The sequence below is a fragment of the Mytilus edulis genome, chromosome 4 (genome assembly GCF_963676685.1).
Source record: "Mytilus edulis chromosome 4, xbMytEdul2.2, whole genome shotgun sequence".
Taxonomy (NCBI): domain Eukaryota; kingdom Metazoa; phylum Mollusca; class Bivalvia; order Mytilida; family Mytilidae; genus Mytilus; species Mytilus edulis.
The window spans coordinates 70219279-70244958 of record NC_092347.1 but is presented as its reverse complement, the minus strand read 5'-3'; the positions used below and the strand labels follow the sequence as shown (position 1 = coordinate 70244958).

The following is a 25680-nucleotide window of genomic DNA, read 5'->3' as shown; positions in this document are numbered from 1 at the left end:
TGAGTAGAATATGACAGAAACCTCGCCAATTATAAAATGAGAAAATACTAGGGTTACATACTATCAACATACTATATAATCAACCTGTTGCCTGAATAATGTGTCATTATATCTACAAATACAGCATAATATATATTTTTTACCAAAATTCTTTGTCGAAAATCAGGCATTGTTGTTTTTGTAGTTTTTTGTGGGGGATTGGCCTCTGAATTTTAGTTTGTTCACCAATCTTTTTCATATTTGTTACCTTTTGAAGGAGCACTACTGATATGTTACGTTTGACCTGGATTTGTGAAATTAATGGTTCTCTTGATTGACTATTTTAATAATTTGCAGATGAAGCAGGCGTTTTAAAATTTTAAGCAAATATTTGCATTGGAAACAATCTACTCAAACAGATATTTTCTTTACAGTTCATTATGTGATATATTTGAGAATATAAAAATAAACGTTTTGTTGATGCCATCACAAAGGAAAATTACCTATGTCCTTCAAGCACAAATATCATTAGATTTATAAAATTGTTTAATTCATACCAAAAAATCTAAAATGATTAATAAAACCAGAACCTGTTATTTGTAAATATGAATTAAAAAGTAGACCAGGGGTTTTATATTGGAACTTTGAAGTGCCATTATATTTCCAAAATAAGTTTATTTTTTGTAAAGCGTAAAAATTGTAATTTACTTTATATTTACTTTGTAAACAAAATTATCGTATAACATTAAAGTCTTGCGCATAATGGAAGCTTTTTAATCAACTATGGAACTCCATTGATACAGTAAAATGTAGAAATGGAATTAAAATAGTTTCACATCGAATATAGTGTTGAATTTCAAGACGCTGACCTCTAGTTTATAATCAAAGTACTGAAGTACTGAACATCGGATGACCGCAGGTTCTTGTGGATGGTCAAAAGCACATGTCACAGAAACAGATCACATCTCTATACCTGAAACTTGGGTTAATTTACAGAGATATTTTTTTCTGATACAAGTTCGTGCTTGGATGATGAATAAATGGCAGGAAATTCAACCTCACCGTAATAACTATTATATTATAGTGCAAGAAATCAGTATACCTTGGACTATTATACTTATATAATAATAGTCGTAGAGAATACACTGGTTTGTTGTTATATATATATTATTAATATTACGATTGCATGTATATCTAATTTTCATCTATTTGTATATGATAATTCTATTCTACTATTATTATAGTGCAGTGCAAGTGCATGGTGGACACTCTTCTGTAAAAAAAATCAAAGCCTTAAAGGCTGTAAAAGCAATTACTGCCATGTTAATGTTTTGGGGACTTTTATTTTTCATCTACATATATAAGAATTAAACCTGACAGGACATGGTTGTCTAGTGAAAAGCAAGAAGGTTTTGACTTTATATCAATAAAAGACTTAAGCAGGAAATCATTTTTAATATGTTTTATATTTCACAAGGAGACAACAAGTTTACCAGGCTAAAGTTGGGGGTAATTATGGATTATCCCCTGGTAGTGTTTGTAACTGGGCAATAATTACTTTTATTTATTTAATTTTAACAATTTTCATAATTAATTTAAATTAACCATTCAGTTAAAACATTTCACCTTTCGAGACGCTAATATTGAAAAATGGGACAGAAATAAAATAACTTACAAGACATAAACATGTAAAAAATAAATATATATTTAAGCTTACTAAAAATATTTTCATAGTGTTACTTTGACATCATTTCTTAAAAATAAGTCCCACACATAATTGTTCATTTGATATGTGTCATCCTCATGCGATACGAGAAGTTTTCATGTCGCTTAATAGTCTTCTTGTCGCTTAATTTATTCTTCTTGTCCGTTCTTGACGCTTCTTGTCGCTAAAATTCTTCTTGTCGTTATTAGTGAGACCGCTATTTTTAGATTACAGGTGTAGTGATTTTTATTTTACGATAAATTTATGAATGAACGATATTTTATGAATGAACAAGAGCACCTGACCTCTTTCTGAAACACCAATTAAACATATAAAATCGTATTTATTAAGATATAATTCAGTCAAATTTTCACCACTAAATCAACAACTGAAATGATTCCATATTTTGTTGAAACATCGTACAACCGGAGAACAGAAATCGCAGGTATGAAAATGCACTTTTTTCACTGGTGTTGAAAACCCAAAACTAATTTGACTATTATTTATGAATGACGGAAATTTAAGCGATAACAATACATCGGAGTGACCTCAAGGTCATCCTCTGTAAAAATGAGTAGATATAGAAAACAAATAAAGGCATAACAGTAGTATACCGGTGTTCAAAAGTCATAAATCGATTGAGATTAAATAAATCTTGGGTACAAACTAAAACCGAATCTGGTTTCCGTCAATCTAATATAAGTCAACATCGTGTATTGGGGATAATTTTTGATTTTTACGTTTTCCGCTTCTATTTTTTTTTAAATCATGCGATAAAGAATAAGGCAACATTAGATACATTTATGGAAAATAACAGCTTTTAGGGGCTGATTGTTGGTTATAGCAATTCATTAATAGATTTCTCAATGATGATTATTTTTTGCAATATAAGTTTCTTTCTATCTTTCAAAATGTGCAAGATTTTTGTTAATAATAAAAAATAGATCAATAAAAGATTTCGGTCATTAAACACACATGTATTTAAGCATCTTTTTCATCTAACATCATAATTGGCATTTTAAATGTCATTATGACTCTGCACATAGTGTAAACTGCCTTATATATATGTGCATACCATATCAAGACATTGTTGACACTTGATATTTGTTTTATGAATTCATTTGTGTATTTAAAGAATGCCATATCTATATTATGTTCACTATTACAATAAAAACTTGAGATATCCATCTGTGAATTTTCGTATAAATACAAACTTTAAAGGCAAATATGATATTGACGAAACATATAGTGTATCTTAAATTCGAACAAAATAATTCTTTTTCAAAGAAGAATGTGAAAAACTTTATACTCCACTTGTTTTGTGGATTCTTTTGCCATTTAAGATTTCTGTCTATCTTTATACATGTCATTATATTTATGAAAACACTAAAGTGTCATTTTTGGACAATAACACTAACATGACTAATAATGTGTGCATTGAATCAATTTATAAAGAGTCGTTTTGCATGAGCATTTTTGCTCATGTAATATTTTCGCTACCTATGACAGCTGTTTTCAAGATAACGAACGACTACTTGCATCTTCTCCTTATGTTTTTTTTAGTCATAACCGAGCTTGCATTATTGTTTTTTTTCTGTGGCTGGTTTAAATTATTCTGTTTAAGAGTAGATTCCTTCATGACGATTATGACAAAGTGCAATGTAGTTTTCTTATTGGCTTTTAATGTTGGTTTCAGAGTTGAAGATTTAACAAAAATATTTACGTCGAATAACGTCAAAATGACAAATTTAGCCTTTATTTATAGCCCTACAGTGTTTCGATGAGGGAAAATTCAAATACTCTTTTGAAAAGTCAGTGTCCTCTATTTTGTCGATGTTTGATGAAAATAACCGATATTAATGTCAATAGATTGTGTATTTTGGAGGTGCAATCTCTCATCAGTAGTGTTGGTTAGTCATTTTGTCAATGTCTGATTAAAATAACCGATATTAATGTCAATAGATTGTGTATTTTGGAGGTGCAATCGCTCATCAGTAGTGTTGGTTAGTCATTTTGTCAATGTCTGATTAAAATAACCGATATTAATGTCAATAGATTGTGTATTTTGGAGGTGCAATCGCTCATCAGTAGTGTTGGTTAGTCATTCTTTTTATACCGTTCAGACCGGTTCATGGAAGAATAATGTTTCTGTTTATGCTCCCTGTGATGTAATGTCTGAGCATGTGCAGTAAATTGGGATGTGTCTCAAAAAATTGTTACTTTCACTGGGTGGATTTCACTTATACCGTATCAAAAGTCTATAATGACTTATTACAGGTGAACTAGAATTTATTTTTTGATTCAATTTCTTTTTTGTTTAGAGAGATAAACGACATTATGAACGTACCAAACTAACAACAATTATTCATATCATTAGTTTTCATTTTAATCTGATTCAAAAAGTAAATCGAATAATATTGCTCACTTGAAATGTAATTAGTATGTGTAATCTTATTTGTAATATAATATTTAAAACAAAAGATACAGTTGTGTGTGCTCTACACATGGCGTCTCAATCTCTTTTTAAAACACGATCGAACAACAAAAAAATAGTTTTGTTAATTCAATGACCTGTTTGACAGATCGACGACCTTTTGTTCAGAAAGAAAATATGCCGTGACGAAGGTTACCTATTTAAAGAGAAAAAAAATCATTTAAATCTTTTTTATTGACAGACAGCTGTTGGTTATAGATAAAAGTCAGGAAGATGGGATTACCAAAACCTCAAGCAAAACCTGAAATCAAGTACACTAAGGTCAGTTAATTTTCATTACTTTTTCTTATTATTTCATTGATTGGAATGTATTTTATGGTTGATTTTTTTTTATATCGCAGCAATACATGTACAGCCTAATTGTGCCGAGGAAAGCATAAAGCTAACACCAATCCAGCAATCAGTTGCTTTTCCCTTTGTAATCACAATTGTTTTTAATATACCAGTATAAATATGGGAAACTTTAAGTGCAATTCTCACTTCAGAATTTCCATTTACAGAAAAGCATTGTTATCATTTATAGATATAATTTATAGTGCAATCTGTGACCAAGAAAAAATAATTTTCTATATTTAATTTATTTTTTTATTTTTTTGTTATGTATTTTGTTTGTTTGTTCTTCAAAGAGACAGCGAGACTCTCAACGTACATGCTGTAAAAAATATATTATTCTATTGAATTCGGAAAAACAAATAAAAAAAAACAACAATGATTAAAACAATTTTGTAGAATTCGTAAATGTAAATTGGGTACCTGAAAGAAGTGCTTTTTCTTTTTTTTCTTTTTTAGAGTGGCAATTGGCAACCAATTGCTTAAATTATCTTAGTTATCTTCGTTCAGCAACAAACATTTGTTGACCCTTCTCTCGAAATCCTAACCTGTCCTTATTTTTCCTTTTTTCGGGTAAGTGGTTTTGGTCTTTTTACAAGTGCATGTTGGGATTTGTGTCCTGCATTAAGAGACCATATTGCTTCATTTCAATTATGATTTGAGGATTAAGTAAACATCCCAAAAGACATGCAATTATAGATACTTTTCTTTACATTTTTGTAGTATCTATTACCAACAAAAATACTACTTCGTTAGAAATTAAACCGCAGACCTGCTGTATTAAAATGATTTTATCAGCAACAACAATTCAAAATTAAGTTGAAAAAGAAAAAAAATGGGGCAAATAAATATCATTTCATCAAAATATAAGTTTTTGTATGCGTATGGATTTACGGTAAAACGTCAAATAGGATATATGTACCCTTTGCAACATATCTGGTTTCATTTCCAGACGTCACTGTAAAGGACTTAATGTTTTAACCTCGTCCTTGTACGTCTGTCTATCCGTCCTTACGTATGTCTTAAATTGGTTTCCGTTCTCTAACTTAAGATTGCTTTAGCCGAATGACACTTACACACAATGCTTATCATCACAAACAATAGATCAAGTTCGGTATGGATGGGGTCACTTTTTCCATTCTTGATTTATGCCCCTATCACGTTATATGCAAGCCAGGCTTTATCTATGTTCCATGAACATATACTTCATTCATTGTGTCATGCTTCAGTCCGTCTATCTTCGACTGACGAGTTTTGATTCTCCATTTGATATCTCCTGTCTCATTTTTTAAACTATATTAAGTTTTGCTGCAGGTGCTTCGTGGATCACAAAAGACAATGCTTATGTTTAACCGTCGTAAATTAATCAAAATTTTTAATACAATTTAATTGTTATAAAGTATGAAAGTACCACTACGGTATAATCAAAGGAACGTTTGAGATTCTTCTGTATATAAAGATATTGAAATATTTAATTCCACTGATTCAAAGAATTTTTTTCTGACAATACCTATCCTTACAACAAATATAATTCAATGCTCATAAAATATGTGAGATGGAAGTTCTTCGCTTGTTTTTTTTATAAATCTTTTCTAAGGCTCATTTACAGAACATCCAATTTATATTAAATATTTGTCAAAAATTACCTATCCAATTTATATTAAATATTTGTAAAAATGACCTATAAAATAAACATTCAGTAACTAGAGTCCTTGATTTAAAATTTTGTAACATAAGCCTTGCTTTCGTGGATAATAAAACCTAATTATAACTATCTAAGTTGAGGTTTTTCGGTCAATACTCCACTACTAGTCTTTATAAAGTACAAGCTCGTTAGTAATCATTCAGTACTTTACATATTGTATTTTTTAACAAATTCTTTGTGAAAAAAACTCGATCCACCCATTTAATTAAAAAATGATGATAACTATAAATGAAAAAACGTCCAACTTTAATCCACGGGTTGTAAAATATTGTATAAATACAATCATACATTTAAAACGCTTTATTCAGCACGAACTTCTAAAAGCAGTATTTTGAACCACAATGTACAAAGAGAATATTTTAAATGAACAATATAGATACCTTTAAAAAAAACTCTTCGAGTAGAGTGACCTTTAAGAGGAATATTTTTGTAAACACTTTTTTCAAGGTTGTATTAAATTTGCTTTGGACTGCTCACCTTGGAATAAATTTGTTTTTTTTTTATAATTTTGAATACAGACTATGCTTTTATTTTAAACAATAGTGTGTCCCAAGTACACGGATGCCACATCCGCACTATCATTTTCTATGTTCAGTGGACCGTGAAAATGGGGTAAAATCTCTAATTTGGCATTCAAATTTGAAAGATCATATCATAGGGAACATGTTAACTAAGTTTCAAGTTGATTAAACTTCAACTTCATCAAAAACTACCTCGATCAAAAATTTTAACCTGAAGCGGGACAGACGGACGAACGGACGGAAAGACGAACGGACGGACACACAGACCAGCAAACATAATGTCCATAAATGGGGCATAAAAATGTCTTTTTTTTGTTTAAAATACACCATTAAAATAGTTGCATTTCGCATATTTTTCAGCTAAAATCAGAGCAAAATGTTAAATATATATTATTTATTAATTTTGTTAATGTTCACATGATTTGTAATTTTGAATAATAATATTTTCAGCTCTTTATCAATAATGAATGGGTGAATTCTACAAGTGGGAAGACATTTCCAGTAGTTAATCCTGCAACTGGAGATAAGATTGTTGACATACAAGAGGGAGACAAGGTAACAGGACTTCGAGGCTAAAAAAATGTAAATCGTAACAAGTGATCAATTTCTAAAATATTATATAACGAAGATATAACGAAGTTCTCAATTTACAAGATAATGAAACGTTTAGGTTTAATATCTTTTTGGGATATCAAAATTTCTTTGAAATATATATTCCCCACATTATTACGTTATTGATAAAATGCGTTGCATGACCCTAATCTGAAGTCCTGAAAATGAATAGTAATAAAGCAATTTGAAGTTTTGTGCGTCCGAAGTGCCTTTTTTGGATTAACCTTCGTCAGGAAACTGAGGTTCAAAAGCCCTGGTTGTACAATTATGTTCTGAAATTAATTACATTTTTTATTTATAGGCCGATATTGACAAAGCTGTAAAAGCAGCACAAGCAGCGTTCCAACCAGATTCAACATGGCGGACAATGGACGCCAGTACACGTGGAGAACTGTTACAAAAACTGGCGGATCTTATTGAGAGAGATGCTCTTTATATAGCTGTAAGTAAATTAAAAACCAAAACAAAACTACACAGTAAAGAAAATGTGATTTTAGGAAATTTCTTAATAGATAACTTAATAAGTTCTTAATTAAATTCTGGAGGTAATATTAACCGATGTTTAATCATCGTAAATCTATTAAAAATTAACTAATCGAAATCAAAATTTTATTCCACAGGGTAAGGATCTGCTTCTATGCATGTATCACCGTCAACAGAATCTACACTCAACATATAAGATTAATAGTCAACATATAACATCATATAAATACTAGTAACACATAGCTGAGATAGAGCAGATTGTTACCCCGAGAAAACATTACCAACCGAGGCGAAGCCAAGGTTTATAATGCCTTTTCGAGGGATACCAATCTGCTATATCACCCTCTCAGCTATACGGTATATAATTTATTATACTGAATGTTCTGTCATAATTATTATTTGCAGTTAATTTACAGATCAGATGACATCTATGTATCTCTAAGACCAGTAACACATGTCGATTCGGAGTTGAGACAGACATTTCTAAAAATGATAGAAACAAATCTCATTGTTGAAGGCCGTACGGTGACCTATAGTTGTTAATGTCTGTGTCATCTTGGTCTTTTGTAGATAGTTGTCTCATTGGCAATCATACCACATCTTCTTTTTTATATGTATACATGAAAAATAAACTAGACTTCAATATAAGTCTTGCTCAAAAGGTGGACCGAGATGAACAACTGATTCATTTGACATTGAGTTATGAAAGACCATCTTGGTCGGGATGTACTGAAAACTTTAAAACATAATTGCAAGGCCAATAATGTCCGTAACTTTAAAAATACATTCCGATTCTTTATGTATCAACAAACATGGATTAAAACATACACAAAGAAAACGAGTACAGTAGTAATCATCCATGAAACAGCAATCGACCAACTCGAGTGGAAAAAATTCTCTCTCAAAGGCCCCTTGGCCTCTAATGAAGATAAAAAGATATTCTCAAAATTATTCAGCACAGTATAAATATAAATTTTAGAGTTTAGAAACGCTAGATAATGGAAAGCCGTTTAAAGACTCATATGGCATTGATGTTCCATACACCATCAAATGTTTACGATATTTTGCTGGATGGTCTGACAAGATACAAGGAAAGACGATACCCATGGGTAAGACTTAGTCTTAAAATGACATGTTTGTGCTTAGTCAAAATCAGTATTTATTATAAAGTTACGCTAAGATGTATATAAATACAGAAAAATGAGTGTTAGAAATAATGATTCATGTATGTCAAATACTTTCACTGAAACAGACGAAAAATAAGAAGGAAAAAAAACAGATGCTAAGTTTAGAACATGAATGATAAAATGTAACTGTAAACTATAATAAATTCAGAAGGATTTATTGAAAAAAATATTAACCAACCCCTTTACCATTATTAACTAGTATAATGTCGACTTTCACATTTCATATTTTCTTTTCTTTTCATACTTGCATGTCTATACAAACAAAATGCTTATAGGAAAAACGGTTAAAAATGCTTTTAGCACATACATAACATTTTGATTTTTTCTGTTTAGATGGAAACTTTTTTTGCTATACACGACATGAACCAGTTGGAATATGTGGACAAATCATACCCGTAAGTCTATAAGCTATTTATTATGAATAAAGGAATCGTTAGCGAAATCCATGGTTATGAAATATGGGAAGCTCCGAATCGTCCAAAGTCGGGGCAAATGTGAACAAATCAAACAAAAACTATCAAAACTCTGCCATCAATGCCTAACTCTCATAAACCATCATTACAGTTGCCAGGCACAGAAAGATGATGTACTTTTGTATATACAGACCGACTTTAGAAACGCAACACTAGATTATTCTTTGTAATTCCCATTTTCAAATATTCATTTTTTTGTAAACAAATTTATGAACAGAAAGTTCTTTCATTACTTCAATGTTTAAATAAAATGCCAGGTCGAAAGTTGAATTGATTACGTCATTTTCAACGTTCAAATATTGTGCTATACACTAAAACCCTGGTGTTCCCCTTACCAATGAACGTGTAATCGTCAGAAGCAATGACTGCCTGTAACAAACGCAAAAATGATTATCAGAAAGGCCAACCAAATCTGTTCGCAACGTTTTTGGGTTCTGTTTTTCACTTTCTGATTACCGTTAATCCACCTATTACAATTGGTTTTGGCAATTATGCGGTTGAAACTTTAAGGCTTTAAATGATTTTCTGCAGTCGATTCTTTGGCAGTTCAGTAAATGGGAAACATTTATGGCATACATTTTTGCAAAATGGCATTCAGCAATTTGATAAGCAGTTGACGTTGCGGTCGTAGGTCTGTCTCGCAAATGACGTTGCGTAATCAAATTCTATAGACGTTGCATTGTCACTACATGTTGATCTGGTCATTGATGGTCTTCAACACATCCCTTCTACCGATATCATTGTCAAAAGGATAGTAAGACGAGTTTCTGACGTCACATTGTCTGGTTGAAGCACGTTCACGTTTTCCTGTTTGCAGTATTCTAATGGGCTGATTCAGTTTTTTATTCCTCAGTCTTTGCAATATGGTGATACAACATTTTTTAACCGATTTAAGAGTGGCCAAGGATTGACCTGTTTCACAAAGAAAAAAAAAGAAAAAAAATCTTTTATTGGCTCAAAATTTCGCTTTCTGAATTTCTTGAGATCTCAATAATTCGGTCTGTTTAATAACCACAGGTAAAGTCAGATGGTAGTTGTATGATGATCAAACATGATTTGGTAAAAAAAATCTACAAAATGAGTGTTGCGTTTCTAAAGTCAGTCAGTATATATAAAGGAGAAAAGGGCATGATACATGTCAGTATGTATTTCATATCTTTCTTTGATTCATATCTTCCTTGTTTAAAAAAAAACCTACGTGTAAATGGCCATTTTAGGTCAAATCTATAAATTTATATATGTTTATGACATAACAAGACATGAAATAACCGTTCTGCACTTGTGTTCAGATTGCACCAATTGCTCATTTATAAATAAGAAAAGAAAACGTGAGAGGCTTTAAAGGTTTTTAGTAATGTTGTTTTTTCAGAAATCAAAATAATGGCTCTATATACCAACTCGGTGTAGCCACATTATGAATTTTCAAGCTATCGTAGCAAAATATGCTTAAAATCAAATTGAGGTACTCATGAAAAAATAATTAATTGATCTACGATGGCATTATACTATTTGTAGTAACATGTACACTAAACATCTGGGGAAACCAATATTGTACGTAAAACTTACATAACGATTGTTAACCTGTGGTCAAGTCAGTAAATTGATTCCTGTTTGACCATTATGTGAACGTCACAAGTCATAAAAGTGATAGACATACAGTCATTTTGATTAACATTTTCTTCATTTTCTGTATTGGCAACCTAGTACAATAATTCAAATGTATTCAACATAATTATACCGTTTATATAGCAAAATTTAAGTAAACATTAGGGTTCTAGCTGTTGGTGCTTGATCAATTTCAGCTCTTTTCTCTAATGCAATACTAACCTTCGTTTTGACAGTTCCATTCAGTGGTGGCTATCGATTATCAGGGTAACAACAGTTATAATCAAAATCGATTGTATATTATAAGAACAGCAAATGAAAAAATAAGGTTTTTGGATTTACCTTCATCAGGAACGCTGAAAAACAAATGAAAACCATGTGAGGCGTTATATGACCAACATAGACGGTAAATTTAGTCTTCTTAAACAACACAGTATGTTTACATATTAATATTTTTAACTTTTCAGTGGAACTTTCCATTACTCATGATGGCCTGGAAGATTGGACCAGCTCTCTGCTGCGGAAACGTTGTGGTGTTAAAGCCAGCTGAACAAACGCCACTTACAGCCCTTTATACAGCACAATTGGCTAAGGAGGTAAATCGAATCGTATTAGAATAATCGGCACTGAATTTTTTCTCGTTCTTGTTTTGTAATTAATCATTCATTTTAAGTTTGACACTATTTCTCATTGGAAAAGCAAGTAGGGATTACAATATTGTTTCCCAGGAAAGACATGACTGCTGAAATAGTTAACTGTGACTATTATTTCTCATAACAAAGATCATCATTGTTTTGTTTGTATATTGAGGTTTGGCGTTATTTTACTATACATATACATGGGTTGGAATATTTCAACAGATGCATGTTACGCCTAACCTGGGTCTATACATATTCTAAAACAACACTCTAATAACCGTTATATTGTAAACCTGCAAGTTGACGAAATGCTGCAAGTATAATAAACAGTTGCCATTATGACTTTCAGTCCCTGAACTCATAAAAACTAGGCTTGATCCACCATTTTCTACGTAAGGGAATACTTGTACCAATTAAGGAATATGAAAATTGTTGTCCATTCGTTTGTTGTGACTGAGCTCTTGATTTTGTCATTTGCCTAAGTATTTTTCATTTTGAAGTTTCCTTGTATTTCGGTATTTTTGTTATTTTACTATTTTTTCAATGCATTAATGGAAAGGTTTAAACATTACAAATAACTACTGTGTGTATTTTTTCAACTTTGAAACCAATATTCAATACACATTGAGGTGTATTGTGAGTATTTGATGTTGGCAGAGTGCACGCTTTATCATATTAGTGTTTTATGATTTAAAAAAGGCTGGTTTTCCACCTGGAGTATTGAATGTGATTCCCGGATATGGACCAACCGCTGGATCAGCAATATCTCACCATCCTGATATTGACAAGGTTGCATTTACAGGATCGACTGAAGTATGTATTACCTAACGTGTTAACATATAAAAAAGCTAAATATGCGTGATAAATTTCATCAATAGAAAAAATCAGCAGTTCTTACGTTAAAACCTAGAAATTCATTTTAAATATACAAACGACGATAAAAAAAAATGACGGAATTAAACTCCAAACGCGAAACTAGATGTAAAGAAAGAATACTGATACTCGTCACCTAATTTACATGAATCATCCGACATGCAAATCCCGACTCAGTAACAAAATGGCACGATAGCGAAAAAAGAACCAATTGGTAAAATAAGATTAGACGTGCAAGGATAATGATAAGTATTTTCCTTCTTCCTTAAATGCTCATGGTTCCAATATAATATTGTGCTAAACAAGCTCGTTTCAACTTTGGTAGACACCTGTACATATAAAATTACAAGGAAAGGTATAAAAAAGTAGCACGTCTAAGTAATCTAGATAACTTATAACATGTAAGGATATATAGATCGTTTTTCCATATCTGACTTTTTGTCGTGGAAGAACATACTAGTACACTGAAAGTCATATTTCCTTGAACAATAGCTAATACTTTATCATACTATTTTCAAAAAGTTAAAAGGATTCGAAAGTTAAAATTCATTATAATTTTCAGGTGGGTCAACTTGTGATGGAAGCTGCAGCAAAGACCAACCTAAAGCGCGTGACATTAGAACTCGGTGGAAAAAGTCCAAACGTTGTGTTCGCTGATGCTGACTGTAAGTTGTTTTATGGGTCTTTTAATTATAGCTGTGTTACATGATACGATGTAATCCTATGGTATTGCGTTTTAATATCTACATGTATTAATTATCTAGTCACGAAAAGGGGGGCGAAAGATACCAAAGGGACAGTCAAACTCATAAATCTAAACAAACTGACAACGCCATGGCTAAAAATGAAAAAGACAAACAGAAAAACAATAGTACACATGACACAACATAGAAAACTAAAGAATAAACAACACGAACCCCACCAAAAACTAGGTGCTCCGGAAGGGTAAGCAGATCCTGCTCCACATGTGGCACCCGTCGTGTTGCTTATGTGATTACAAATCCGGTAAATAGTTTAATTCGGTAGGTCACATTCATGAAAGGGAAGGAGATTGTAGTTACGACGTAAGGAACATATCCGATATCATTTGTGAAAGGTTATTCCATAACGGTCAACCAACTCGTGATGGCGTCCGTAAAATTTACGAAGGGATGATTTCAACTTCACCATTTGGAACTCTTGGTTTAATAGCTTCCTTGTGAGCAGTAACCCTCTATCAAGAAAATCATGATAGGAAATGCAAACACGGGAATATCGTATCAATTGGGAGATATATACCCCGTATGCAGGTGCTGCTGGAATGTTGCTACTTAGAAATGGAAAGTTCACAATTGGAAAGCTGAAATCATCTCTTTTGTCGTAAAGTTTTGTTTTCAACCGACCCTCATTGTCAATTTCTAGATGTAAGTCAAGATATGAAGCCGACTTAACTGTATCTGTAGTATCCTATATCTCCAATTCGATGGGATAGATGCCTGTTTTCAAAACTGAGTCACATTAACTTATTTATAAATTCTATCAAAATCAGCTTTAAAGTATATATTAAAAAAATCAACAAATATTTTATAAATACTATGTCACAGGTTAAGAAAGTTTATTTGCTTTGTTTAGAAATTTAACGTCCAGTTTCACGGTCAGAAATACATTATAATTTGCCATTTTCACTGTCAGCAAAAATGATTAATTGAGTAGTACCACTCAGAGAACTGACATTTATTCGATAATTTATTCATTATATTTTTATCAAGATAGCCCCATTATTACTGACATAATGAGGAACACAATTTGGTGTTTCTTTTTAACGTGACTTAACAAAATATTCTTAAGGTTTGACCTAAAACGCCTTTTTAAATAATAATGAAAACCCTCGTTTTTGTTCTCTGTTACATATTGATTTTAAAGTGTCAAAATATTTATAGATATAAATAATAATGTCGCCATGTCTCGTAGTAAAATTAAATTAGACAGAGTTGATAGATATTGAATAAACTAACTTTATAATGGGTATTGCTGTATTTACAAGTATGTCAATAATAGTCAATATAACTGTTTCCTTTTAATATATTTATTTTACTGCAGAATATTTTATAACGCAAATTTATTGTACAGGTTGCGTTAAAAGACGTCTTATTTTTAAACAAACTGTTATTTTTTTTGGGAGAAGATAAACATACCCTTTATAATTTATACTTTTTTGAACGAAGAAACTAATTTTGAACTCAATCGAATGTTGGGAAACTGTTGCCTTCATAAAATGTAGTACACGTATCTTTTAATATAAGTAAAAAGTAAAATCACGAAATACTGAACTCCGAGGAAAATTGAAAACGGAAAGTCCCTAATCAAATGGCAAAATCAAAAGCTCAAACACATCAAACGAATGGATTACAACTGTCATTTTCCTGACTTATTCCTGATTAATGAGAGCCGTGGTGTAGTGGTTAGTGCATCGAACTGCTAACACAAAAGTTCCTGAGTCGATCCCCGCTCCGGGGAGAAAATTTCAGGAACTGAATTTTCGGGGTCTCCCTTGACACCATTTGCGAGTATGGTCTTGAGAAACAATGATAATGCGTCGGAAGAGGGCGATAAATGGCTGACCTGTGGTAAGAGAGAGCCATATCTCTTGCACGTAAAATACATTTTTGTAGATTTCGAAAAAGAGCTGATAATGCCGCTACAAGGCATCACTCGCACCCACAAAGTGGAAAGGGATTAATATAAGTTGGAATAATTTGTTTCCAAATGCACTATAAACAAATATGTTTAAACTATTCCTGACTTGGTATAGGCATTTTTTTATGTATAAAATGGTGGATTGAGACTGGTTTTAATAAATAAAAAAAAAACACTTTTTCTTGTACATTTATATACAAAAGTATCACAAATATCAAACTCCTCGGTAATATTAAAAAAGGTGAAATTCATAAAAAGTGATAAAATCAATCTTTAGCCCATATCACTCAACGGAAAATATGAAACTGCTTAGTAATTTCAAGCTCATGAAATCATAACCAACTTTACTTTTAAGTCAGCCAATGACCCAATGTTGATCAATTTTGTATGTCCTGATTAGGACCATTTGATTGTATACTCTTAAAGTTTTTGAACATCAACAAACTATAAATGATCACTTGATTGATATTTTTCGTTTTCCCTTTTTTCGATCCAAAAACAGTTCTATACGTACAGAAAACGAAATCATAAATTTTCAGTATGCATTTTACCAGTAAAAAATCATCAAAGATACCAGGTCTTATGATACTATACTACATACGCAAGTTTTGTCTGAATAAGAATCACTAGTGGCCTTAAAATCAAAACAGTCGGAAGGCAAAAAGAATTACAAAATTAAAGAACCTTTAAATGCAATATATTTTAACTCGAATAAAATAATCTGAGGCTGTGTTTAGAGGATACAGGGATCTCCATGGATGAAAATTGAACGATGGAGGAACTTTCACATTACAAACCGTGTCTACGCTGTACACTGTACAGTGTAGCGCGATCGGAAGTATTTTATCCCTCTATACAAGGAATGGTGAACATGCTAAATCATTGCTTATTTAAATTATATTTATTTGAATTTTCATTATAGAATTAGAAGTATCAATATTTTCATTTATTGCCGTTTTTAACTATTCAAATGCCAAGTCTTCATGGTCCCCCTTTAGTCGAGAATGACCAAAAGCTGTCATAAAGGTCCCCATGTAGATTTCTTGTATTTTTGGTAATTGTTATGGGGGTTAAAAATTATATGATGTGGAGCTTATTTTTCATGGACAGTTGTCAAATTCAGAACCCATTACCGGTATGGCTGATTTGCAGCTACAAAACGATTCGTACGGGTTATGTAAAAGGTTAAAGAGATTTGTAAAGCAAACATTGACAAATGAAAACGTTTTTAATGACTTTATCTGTCAAATTGATAGAGTCGCAAACTATTAAAACTAATAATTTCGTACATTCTTAAACTAATGAAAAGTATGCATGTTTGATGAAAAAGAACAAATTCCAGGTAAGTAAAACAATAAAAATATGAATCATCGTGTTAAATTAAGCAACCATTGGTAATTGGTGCTTGTACTAAATCAAATGTGCACCTTATGTAAGATTTCTATGAAAGAACGATAATCCAATCGAGGATGCGGAACAAAATGAACCAAATATTAAATGTATAATACCAGCCAAAATTTTGACAATTGTTCTAACAAAATTTAAACAGAACCCCCTGATAAATTAAAAAAAGAGACAGTCTATAAAACTGTCAAAATCATTCTTTGTCAACCAAGGAAACGAATGAACATTGACTTATAGTTTTACGAATGACAGTATGATATCTTTATATCTTCTCTCATCTATACCTCTAGTGAATTGGTATACACTGGGTTTTTTTAATTTTATGTATCAATAGTGGATTTAGCAGCTGATATGTCTCACTTCGGATTATTCTTTAACATGGGACAGTGCTGTTGTGCTGGATCAAGAACATATGTTCAGGAAGAAATTTACGAAGAATTTAAGAAAAAATTAGTGGAAAGAGCAAAGAAGAGGCCTGTTGGGAACCCATTTGACGAAAAGCACGACTCTGGACCACAGGTGTATATCATTTTTTTTTATATACAGCAATTGCTGAATAATTATATTTTAAGGTGCTTTTGTGTTGTGTTTTAGTTTTTACGAATGCGGTTATTGTAATCTACATATTCATATCCAACATACCTCTATTTACCAGCGACAGTCAGAATTTCCGACTTCTGTCCGAGGCGAACTTAGTTTCAAAGCACAACTATAAGTTTATTATTTTCTATCAATAAGATCTATTGCTAATTTGTTTCTTCCTATGTAGGAATGGTATACTTGCTACTGGTCGTTAAGCTAACAACAATAATCTGTCACTGCATTTTTATTGTTACAATTAATCTTTAAAAAAGAAATATCTCACTTATGAATAAATAGGTTGACAAAGATCAGTTTGAAAAGATCATGGAGCTGATTGACAGCGGCAAAAAGGAAGGTGCAAAACTTGAATGTGGAGGAAAGAGAATTGGAACTAAGGGTTACTTCATCGAACCAACTGTATTCTCTGATGTCAATGAAGATATGAGAATTGGAAAAGAGGAGGTACATTTTATCCTAAGAACCATTTCAAATGAAAAGTATGTTAATAAAGTCGGCACATCAATCAAAATAAAACATTAATTTAACACCATGTATCAAAAATACATATGTTAATCCATATCTTATACTCATTTAATGCTGTATTTTTTTCCAATAAATTAATATTTCTGGTTTTTCAATTTTCATTCCATTGCTTAAATATCTCGTTTGAAAAAAAAATACTGCGTCCGAAGCGCTTTTTTTTTTAACTTATAGATAAAAACGAAACTATCTTAAAAATAAAGAAGAAAATTGATATGAATAAACGGAGATGCGGGTTAGACGTCAACAAGACCGCAATTTAAAACCAAAATAGACATGGGGCTATATACCAAATCAATTTCTAAATCTTCCCCAAACATTAATCGAAAAAAGGTAATGACCAGGTCCATTCGAAGTACCATCGGCATGGTAAAATTATACACGGACAAGTATATTATACTCAAAAGAAACGTGTTTTATAATGATATATAAGTAAAATATTAATGTAACTTTCGAAGAAGTAAGCATTCAAATGCAATCATTATAATATATCAGTAAAAAATGGGTAGGGGCATTGTAAGATGTTTATATCCAAACTGAATCCACTAAAACAATCGTATTCAAAAATATTGTTGACTTTAAAAAACTAACTATTAAATTAATTACTTAATAATGAGTAGGTAAATATAGTTATGTTAGTGTTTCATCTGAATTTGGACATTTCAAATATACATATTTTTGAATAATTCATGCTTTTCCAGATATTTGGCCCAGTACAACAGATTATTAAATTTAAAACCATGGATGAAGTGATTGAGAAAGCAAATAAAACATCATATGGTTTAGCTGCAGCTGTTTTTACCACAGACATTAATAAAGTTATGACCTACACCAGTCGTGTCAAGGCTGGAACTATCTGGTAAGTTGTCCACCAAAAATATAAATGGAGTAAAGACTTACACAAGCCGTAAACATAATGGAACTGTCAGGCAATTTGTCTTCATTAATGCAGTGCCTTGATTTATGAAATATTCGACAATACCAGTATTTGACTTCTGAAAAGATATGAGTGATAATGCTTAATTTAAGCACGAATCACATGTAAGAATATCTTTTTTAAAATAGAACAGAAAAATTAAAATTTGTAATATAAAAGTTGTCGGTGGTACATTAAAAATAATTCTTCATATGACAAAAGCCTTGGTCTTCTTTCATAGATACTTGGGAAAAATCTCGACAACGGAGGACAAAATTGTAAATTTTGTTACATCATGTTTACATTTTTGTTAGTTTCATTCATAAATAGCAAAGTATCACTATACGAATACACTCATCATTGATATCAAGATAAATGTATTGTACACCACACGCGTGTATCGTATACTAAATAAAACTAGTAAAACGAAAAATTTAAAAAAGTTAAGGAAATATAAAGTACGAAAGTTGAAAAGTTTCAATATTGTCGTCTGGCTTACCAAATTACAAGCCTGGTATCTTTGATGGTATTTTAAAACCACTTGGTCAATGTCAATGAATCGTTCATTAGGGTATCCCAGTCTGAAAGCCAGCACTTTTTTGCTGACATGAATATCATTGATATGCTTATTTTCTTTGAGTTTACTGTTTATGAAATGTTGAAATATTCGAAACACTTTGATTTTTCTACCCTCAAGCATATTTTGCTTTATCCGTTTTGTTTTTTAATGATCTTTTACTTCGTGTTTGAGTCTTGCCTTCCAAATGATATAAATCGAGCGCCAGTGATGAAGCAGAAACGCGCATCTGGCGTACCCAACTATTAGCCTGGTATTTTCGATCATTTTTTATAACTTATTACAACTTTTTTTATTAGATTTGATTTCGTAAAATACATTTTTGCGTGTGCCTTAGTTATCTCTAACGTCTGGTGGCCTGTTTGGTGCTTGGCTGTCGCCGTCGATGTAACAGTAAAATTCATTAAGAAAACATGGCCAATTTTCAATCTAAATGGAATCAGGCCCATTTCAAGAATACAAATCATACATCATTCTTTTAGCTCAACCAATATGTATCTTTGATCCGCGTACTAATTACAGTAGCACACACGAAAGCTTTATTTCTAATAACCCTTCATTTCGACTGCGTTCTTTCTCACTTTGAACTAGTCAGTACGTTATTTCTATGCGTGTGTATACAGAATGTTTGGAGTATAAATTATGTATGCATATTACCCAGTGGTCCTCATATATTAAGTCATTTAACTCTTTATCCAAATATTCGTCAACCTATTTTCATTTATCAGCTCTCATCATTACAAGTACTGTGATAAAATAAAAAAATGAGTGCAATATAAAAATGAAAGTGAAGACACTTAGCTAAAATTAATGTGTTGATAGAAATAAAGATTTCGTTACACTAGATTAGGGTATTACATGAATAAAGGTATATTTTCATGGACAAAATCGAAATGAGGAATGGTAGAATATATGCTTTATCTACTATAAGTAATTGAGAATTGTTTTAATATGATTTCGGTGCACAAACTTGCTGCCACTAGCCGTTATAGGACAATCTCATGCGCTATGTCCTCAATTGACCGCCAGACGTCAGAGAGTAAGACTTTGAAGTTTCGGACTTATGTTTGCTATAAAAAAGCGATGTTTATTATTATTTAGAAAGACCTGTCCAGTGCCCTACATATGCTTTAATGTTAGTTTGTACTTTGATTCTTGCAAATGTTTTACTTTACTCTGAAAATGATGCAATGTTTTTGTACTAACAACCGTTAAAAAACTTGGAACTTTCAAAATTAATTAAGATATGTTATATGTGACATTTATTAATTTTTCAGGGTAAATTGCTACAACATATTGAGAACGACTTGTCCATTTGGTGGCTTTAAGAAATCAGGAATGGGCAGAGAGCTGTAAGTTTTGTAAAAACCTTTCTGTTTCGTGTTAGTTATTAAATTAAAATAAAAACCAGTCCGTTGTAATTGGTGTCCCCTTTTGGATTTCATTGGATATCACAAAAATACCTAACTCCCAGAAAAATTCAAAACGGATAGTCCTTTATCAGATGGAAAAATCAAAAGTTTTAACAAATCAAAATAATGGACAACAACTGTCATATTCCTGACTTGGTATAGACATTTTCTGATGTAGAAAATGGTGGATTAAACCTGGTTTTATGGCTAGTTAGTCTGAATTTAAATAATATGGACACAACTATCGTACATTTGTACAATATTTACTGGATTTTTATGCAGTTAATTAGAAAAAAAGTATAACATGGCTAATTGAAAAAAGTAGAAGTCCATTAAACTAACAAAATCATCCACTAAATGTTATCAATCAACGAAAAGAGTTGAAACCAACTGTTATTACTGACTAGGTACAGACACTTCCAAAAGATTTGTTATAGAAATTTAGCTGAATCAATTAATTTCAGCAGGAAATCATATATAAGCGAAAAAACAGCATTATGAAGCTAGACATTTTACGATTCATAATTCATTTTTTTTTTTTATATATTTCAGTGGAGAATATGGTTTACATCAATACTCAGAAGTGAAAACGGTTTGTATTGAGAAACATATACTGTGGATTCATTATTATTCGTTGGATACCAATTTTTGTGGATTTCGTGGTTACCTTAAAACCATGAATTCCAATGTCCAACGAAATATAACTTGTAGGAAATTATGTAGACTTTAGCAAAACCACGAAATCAAATATCCACGAAAATGCAAGTGTTTCTCATTACACGAAATTGGTACCCAGGAAATAAAAAAAATCCACAGTATTATGAAATCTTTGAAAGTACATGTATAGCATTACATATTGAAAGTCTCTGATAATAGACCACAATAAGAAATATTTTTGTCTAAGATGTCAAAGTTGAGACACGACCGTTCTTGATTTATAATTGTTTAAACTATTGTGATAAACTTACAGTTATATGTTTTAGATCTAAAACAAAACCATTTATATTTTAATTTGTTTTATTAGATTATTCGAATAGCTAACATTACTCAAATAGTGTTAATTACATGTACTGCGCACTTAACTATTACCTAGGCGCAAAACACTTTCAATACAGAACATGGAATTAATTTAGTAATTTAGAGGACTCAAAATATTTTATAGCGAATAAAATGGTGATTGTGTTCATTTTAATTTGTCAAAATGAATGTTTCATTTAGTAAACATTAAAACATGTATGAATGCAGGTTGACAATACACAAATAAAACAAACAAATAAACCTTGGAGTTAGCTCGCTTGCATTGGAAAAAATATAGTCAGCGGTTTATATTTTCAATAATCCAAAGCCTTCATATGATGTTAGACTAGTTCCCATTTAATAGAACATAAATGCTTTTTTAACTATTTATATCAAAAAAGTTGGACTTTGTCTATGCCAAAAAAAAAGAACAATTACACCCCAGGTGTAACGGATCACATCAAAGCCATCAAATAAGGCGATAAGTCGAGTATGCGGTCTATATAAGTATCTTTATTCTTCAAAATTACATATAATTTTGGCTTCATATACTATATCATAACAACCGATTCTCTACAATAAAATACAAATACACATTAACATACATCGTATTTGTCTTTTTGTAAAGTAAAAATATAACTTAAAACACTAATAGCATAATACTAATCAAACAATATGATTCACTTTCTTTTACTCTTCATAAGTAACTTGTTGAATTAAAAAGTAATTAGAATAAATATTAATTTATATATAAATACTTTTACAATTCTTAATATTTCTTCTTTAAATAAATATTGTTTTTAAAAATGTACATAAAAAGTAAAATCACAAAAATACTGAACTCAGAGGAAAATCAATTTGAAAAGCCCATAATCACATGGCAAAATCAAAAAACAAAACGCATCAAAAACGAATGGACAAAAACTGTCATATTCCTGACTTGGTACAGGCATTTTCAAATGTAGAAAATGGTGGATTAAACCTGGTTCTATAGCGCTAACCCTCTCACTTTAATAACAGTCTCATCAAATTCCGCTACATTTACATGATGCGTTACATAAACAGTCACAATTAATAAAATAGTCAAAATATGGGTACATCAGTCATCATCGTATAACAACTTAACAGGACACAAAAACATCTACTATCTACGAACACATGGATTGATTTGAGTGTCTGACGTCAGAAAAATTATATACGTCACATAAATTTGTCGTTCAATGTGCATACAATAGTTATCAAAAGTACCAGGATTATAAACCATTTTAAAATTTACATAGGCAATGTACGCATACAGGGTTAAAAAATCAAAAGTATGTAAGAATAAATTACAGAAATAGACCAGATTAAAACCAGTCCAAAAGTTATACATAGAATTTATGAGAATCCAAAACTTTTAAAAGGGAACAATTTAACAGGACACAAAAACCTATCTACGAACACGTGGAAATTATATAAAATATAAATTATCTCTTACCGATTATGATCTCTCTATACAATTATGATGTGTCTCCGAATATCAAATAACTTGCAATGAATAAAAACTAGACAACGTAACGTACGTCAAAAGCGAAACGTCCTAAAACTTAAAAACGGGAAATATTATAATGTTCATGAGCGCAACGTTACATATGCGCAAATACCCAAAAATAGTATCTACAAGTATTATAAATAAAATAAATAAATTCAGTAATAATAAATGAAGTAACCCAACAATTTGGAATTACATTTCAAATCTAACACTAGGTATTATCGTATTTTTTTATAGAAATAATATATATGTAGGACTCGGAGCCGCGATGGTACTCCGAACCGCGTTGGTCACTCTGAAGTGCGATGGTCCACACTGAATTGTTTTGGTTAACACGCTGAAGTGCGATGGTAACACTGAGACGCTAACTTGTTGTTAGAGACGCTGAAGTGCGATGATCTAAAGGAGTAGGTTCAGTAAGACCCCTTTTTGGCCCCAAAATATAATAGTTTTACGAAATTGTGGAAATGTAATCTTTTAGCTATTTACTGGAAAGTAGAATGCTTCTGCTACATAAATATAGGCTGTTTTTTTTTACAATACAATGCACATTTATCGGGTTCTAGCATCATAGGTCATGCAAAATTACTGAAATCTTCACAATTTTAGCATTTTACTTAAATTTTAGACGGTTTCCGTCTCAAATGAAAGTGGCCGCATTCGTGTTTATTCATAATATTGAAATATAAGTTGTATTTGATGATAATACATAACATATATAAAGGTTGAGGATGAACACGGATACGGCCACTTTCATTTTTAACAAAAACCATCTGAAAAGTGACTTTTTTGGGCATATTTGATAGATTTTTCATATTTAAGCTTGAATCGGAGCGTTTTTAATGACTAAATCCAGTTAAAATCTTTCACACTAACTAATTGAATCAATTGAAATAGACACTCAAGAGTTTAAAAAGTTTCCAAAATCTTTCGTTAGATGAACCTGAAATTTGAGGCCAAAATCGCCCCTTACCGGGCCTACTCCTTTGACGTCTATAGAACTTACTAAGCAGGGTTGCGTTCAATATCGTAGCGGCTAGCCTGGCTGCTACGTATATATTGATAGCATTTAGCTAGCTTTTCGTTCAGTAGACAAAAATCTACGTAGCACTACATAGCCGCTATGATATTGAACGCGACCCTGGACGCATTCAATTTTGTTTAATACACTATTAACTTGTACTTGTCATATCATAGCGAAGAAATTGCTCATAACACTCATGTACCTATTTATCTAATATCATAACAGGTTTTAAGAAATGAAAACCATTAAGTACATTTGTTATTGACTCAAATATACTGAGACGTGACGCTTTTTCTGTAAAAAAAAACCCTTGAGACGGGACGCTTCTCTGCTAATCATCAGAAATTAAGAAGTACACCAAGTTCGAACCATTGTTTTTTTTTGTGTTTTTTTTTTAAATTGCAGAAGATGAATACTGTACATACGCACAATAATGTTGTAAACTATTATGTTCTCTTATTGAACATGAACTATTTTTGCATACAACAAAGATGATCTGAAAAATGATTTATAGAGTAGTTAATGTATCTCCTAACAGAGAAGAAAAGAAATGGAAAATAACTTGAAAATTCTTTTTTATTTGTAGGTCATCGTTAACACACCGACAAAAGTATAAAAACTGTTTAAGCTGAATGATACTTAGTTATAGTGACACTATTGTTATATTGAATTAGTTACATTTTTATATCTAAATAGTATAAATGCACAGTTGAATCTTGGTACCTATTGAACTTATTTACATTTAATATAGTTTTCTATGAGGTATAGTATCATGAGTGTTATATTATTACCAGAGCACATTGTATCATATGCGTTGTACTCAATTCTATAAAGAAGAGAAGACATTTTCTTATATGCAAATGTTTTTAACCTTGCAAGTTTTGTTATGAGCAATTAAGAAATGATCATTTTCACAGAAAACCTTTATTTTAAAGTCTGATCAAGCCTGACAATTAAACCTTTAGATGGGTCTGATTTTCAATAACTTTCTTATATACATTGTTGATGTGGTGTAATATAAAATCTATACATATTGATTATTGTTATTATTGATATTTTAATTATGATTTTATCTTATTACTATTATTATTTAATTCTGAAATTATCAAATACTAGTACTACAAAAGGGGATAAGATTGAGTATGTAGTATGAGATTTGACATAACATACTTTATTCAAAGAAATTAATTTCTTTTTTAAGTTTTCAAGGTTTTGCATCGTTATTTAACTGAATGGATCTTTTAATTATTTAACTTGTATTTGAATATTTATTAGAAATAAACGTATTTATCATTGTGTTGATTGGTAAGTTAAGCGCAGCAATGCAACAAAGAAATAATGATTGCAAATCAGATAACAATATAGCAAAGGATAACGATCTTCTTCAACTTTGTAT

General features: G+C 31.1%; 1 protein-coding gene across 6 annotated transcripts in view; it reads left to right on the top strand.

Moving 5' to 3' along the window:
• LOC139520378 (retinal dehydrogenase 2-like) overlaps positions 1 to 25580 on the top strand; it is a 35994-nt gene extending 10414 nt beyond the window's left edge. For all 6 annotated transcript variants that reach the window (XM_071312972.1, XM_071312969.1, XM_071312971.1 and 3 more), the window contains 14 exons: positions 4360 to 4439; positions 7185 to 7289; positions 7648 to 7788; positions 8809 to 8938; positions 9350 to 9411; positions 11562 to 11690; positions 12432 to 12545; positions 13168 to 13270; positions 17020 to 17204; positions 17565 to 17729; positions 18509 to 18666; positions 20578 to 20652; positions 21265 to 21304; positions 24871 to 25580. In XM_071312972.1, the coding sequence (XP_071169073.1) occupies positions 4392 to 4439; positions 7185 to 7289; positions 7648 to 7788; positions 8809 to 8938; positions 9350 to 9411; positions 11562 to 11690; positions 12432 to 12545; positions 13168 to 13270; positions 17020 to 17204; positions 17565 to 17729; positions 18509 to 18666; positions 20578 to 20652; positions 21265 to 21304; positions 24871 to 24900 (1485 nt within the window). In that variant the 5' untranslated portion in view covers positions 4360 to 4391 and the 3' untranslated portion in view covers positions 24901 to 25580. The remainder of the gene's footprint in view (positions 1 to 4359; positions 4440 to 7184; positions 7290 to 7647; positions 7789 to 8808; positions 8939 to 9349; positions 9412 to 11561; positions 11691 to 12431; positions 12546 to 13167; positions 13271 to 17019; positions 17205 to 17564; positions 17730 to 18508; positions 18667 to 20577; positions 20653 to 21264; positions 21305 to 24870) is intronic.
• The last annotated feature ends 100 nt before the right edge of the window (positions 25581 to 25680 follow it).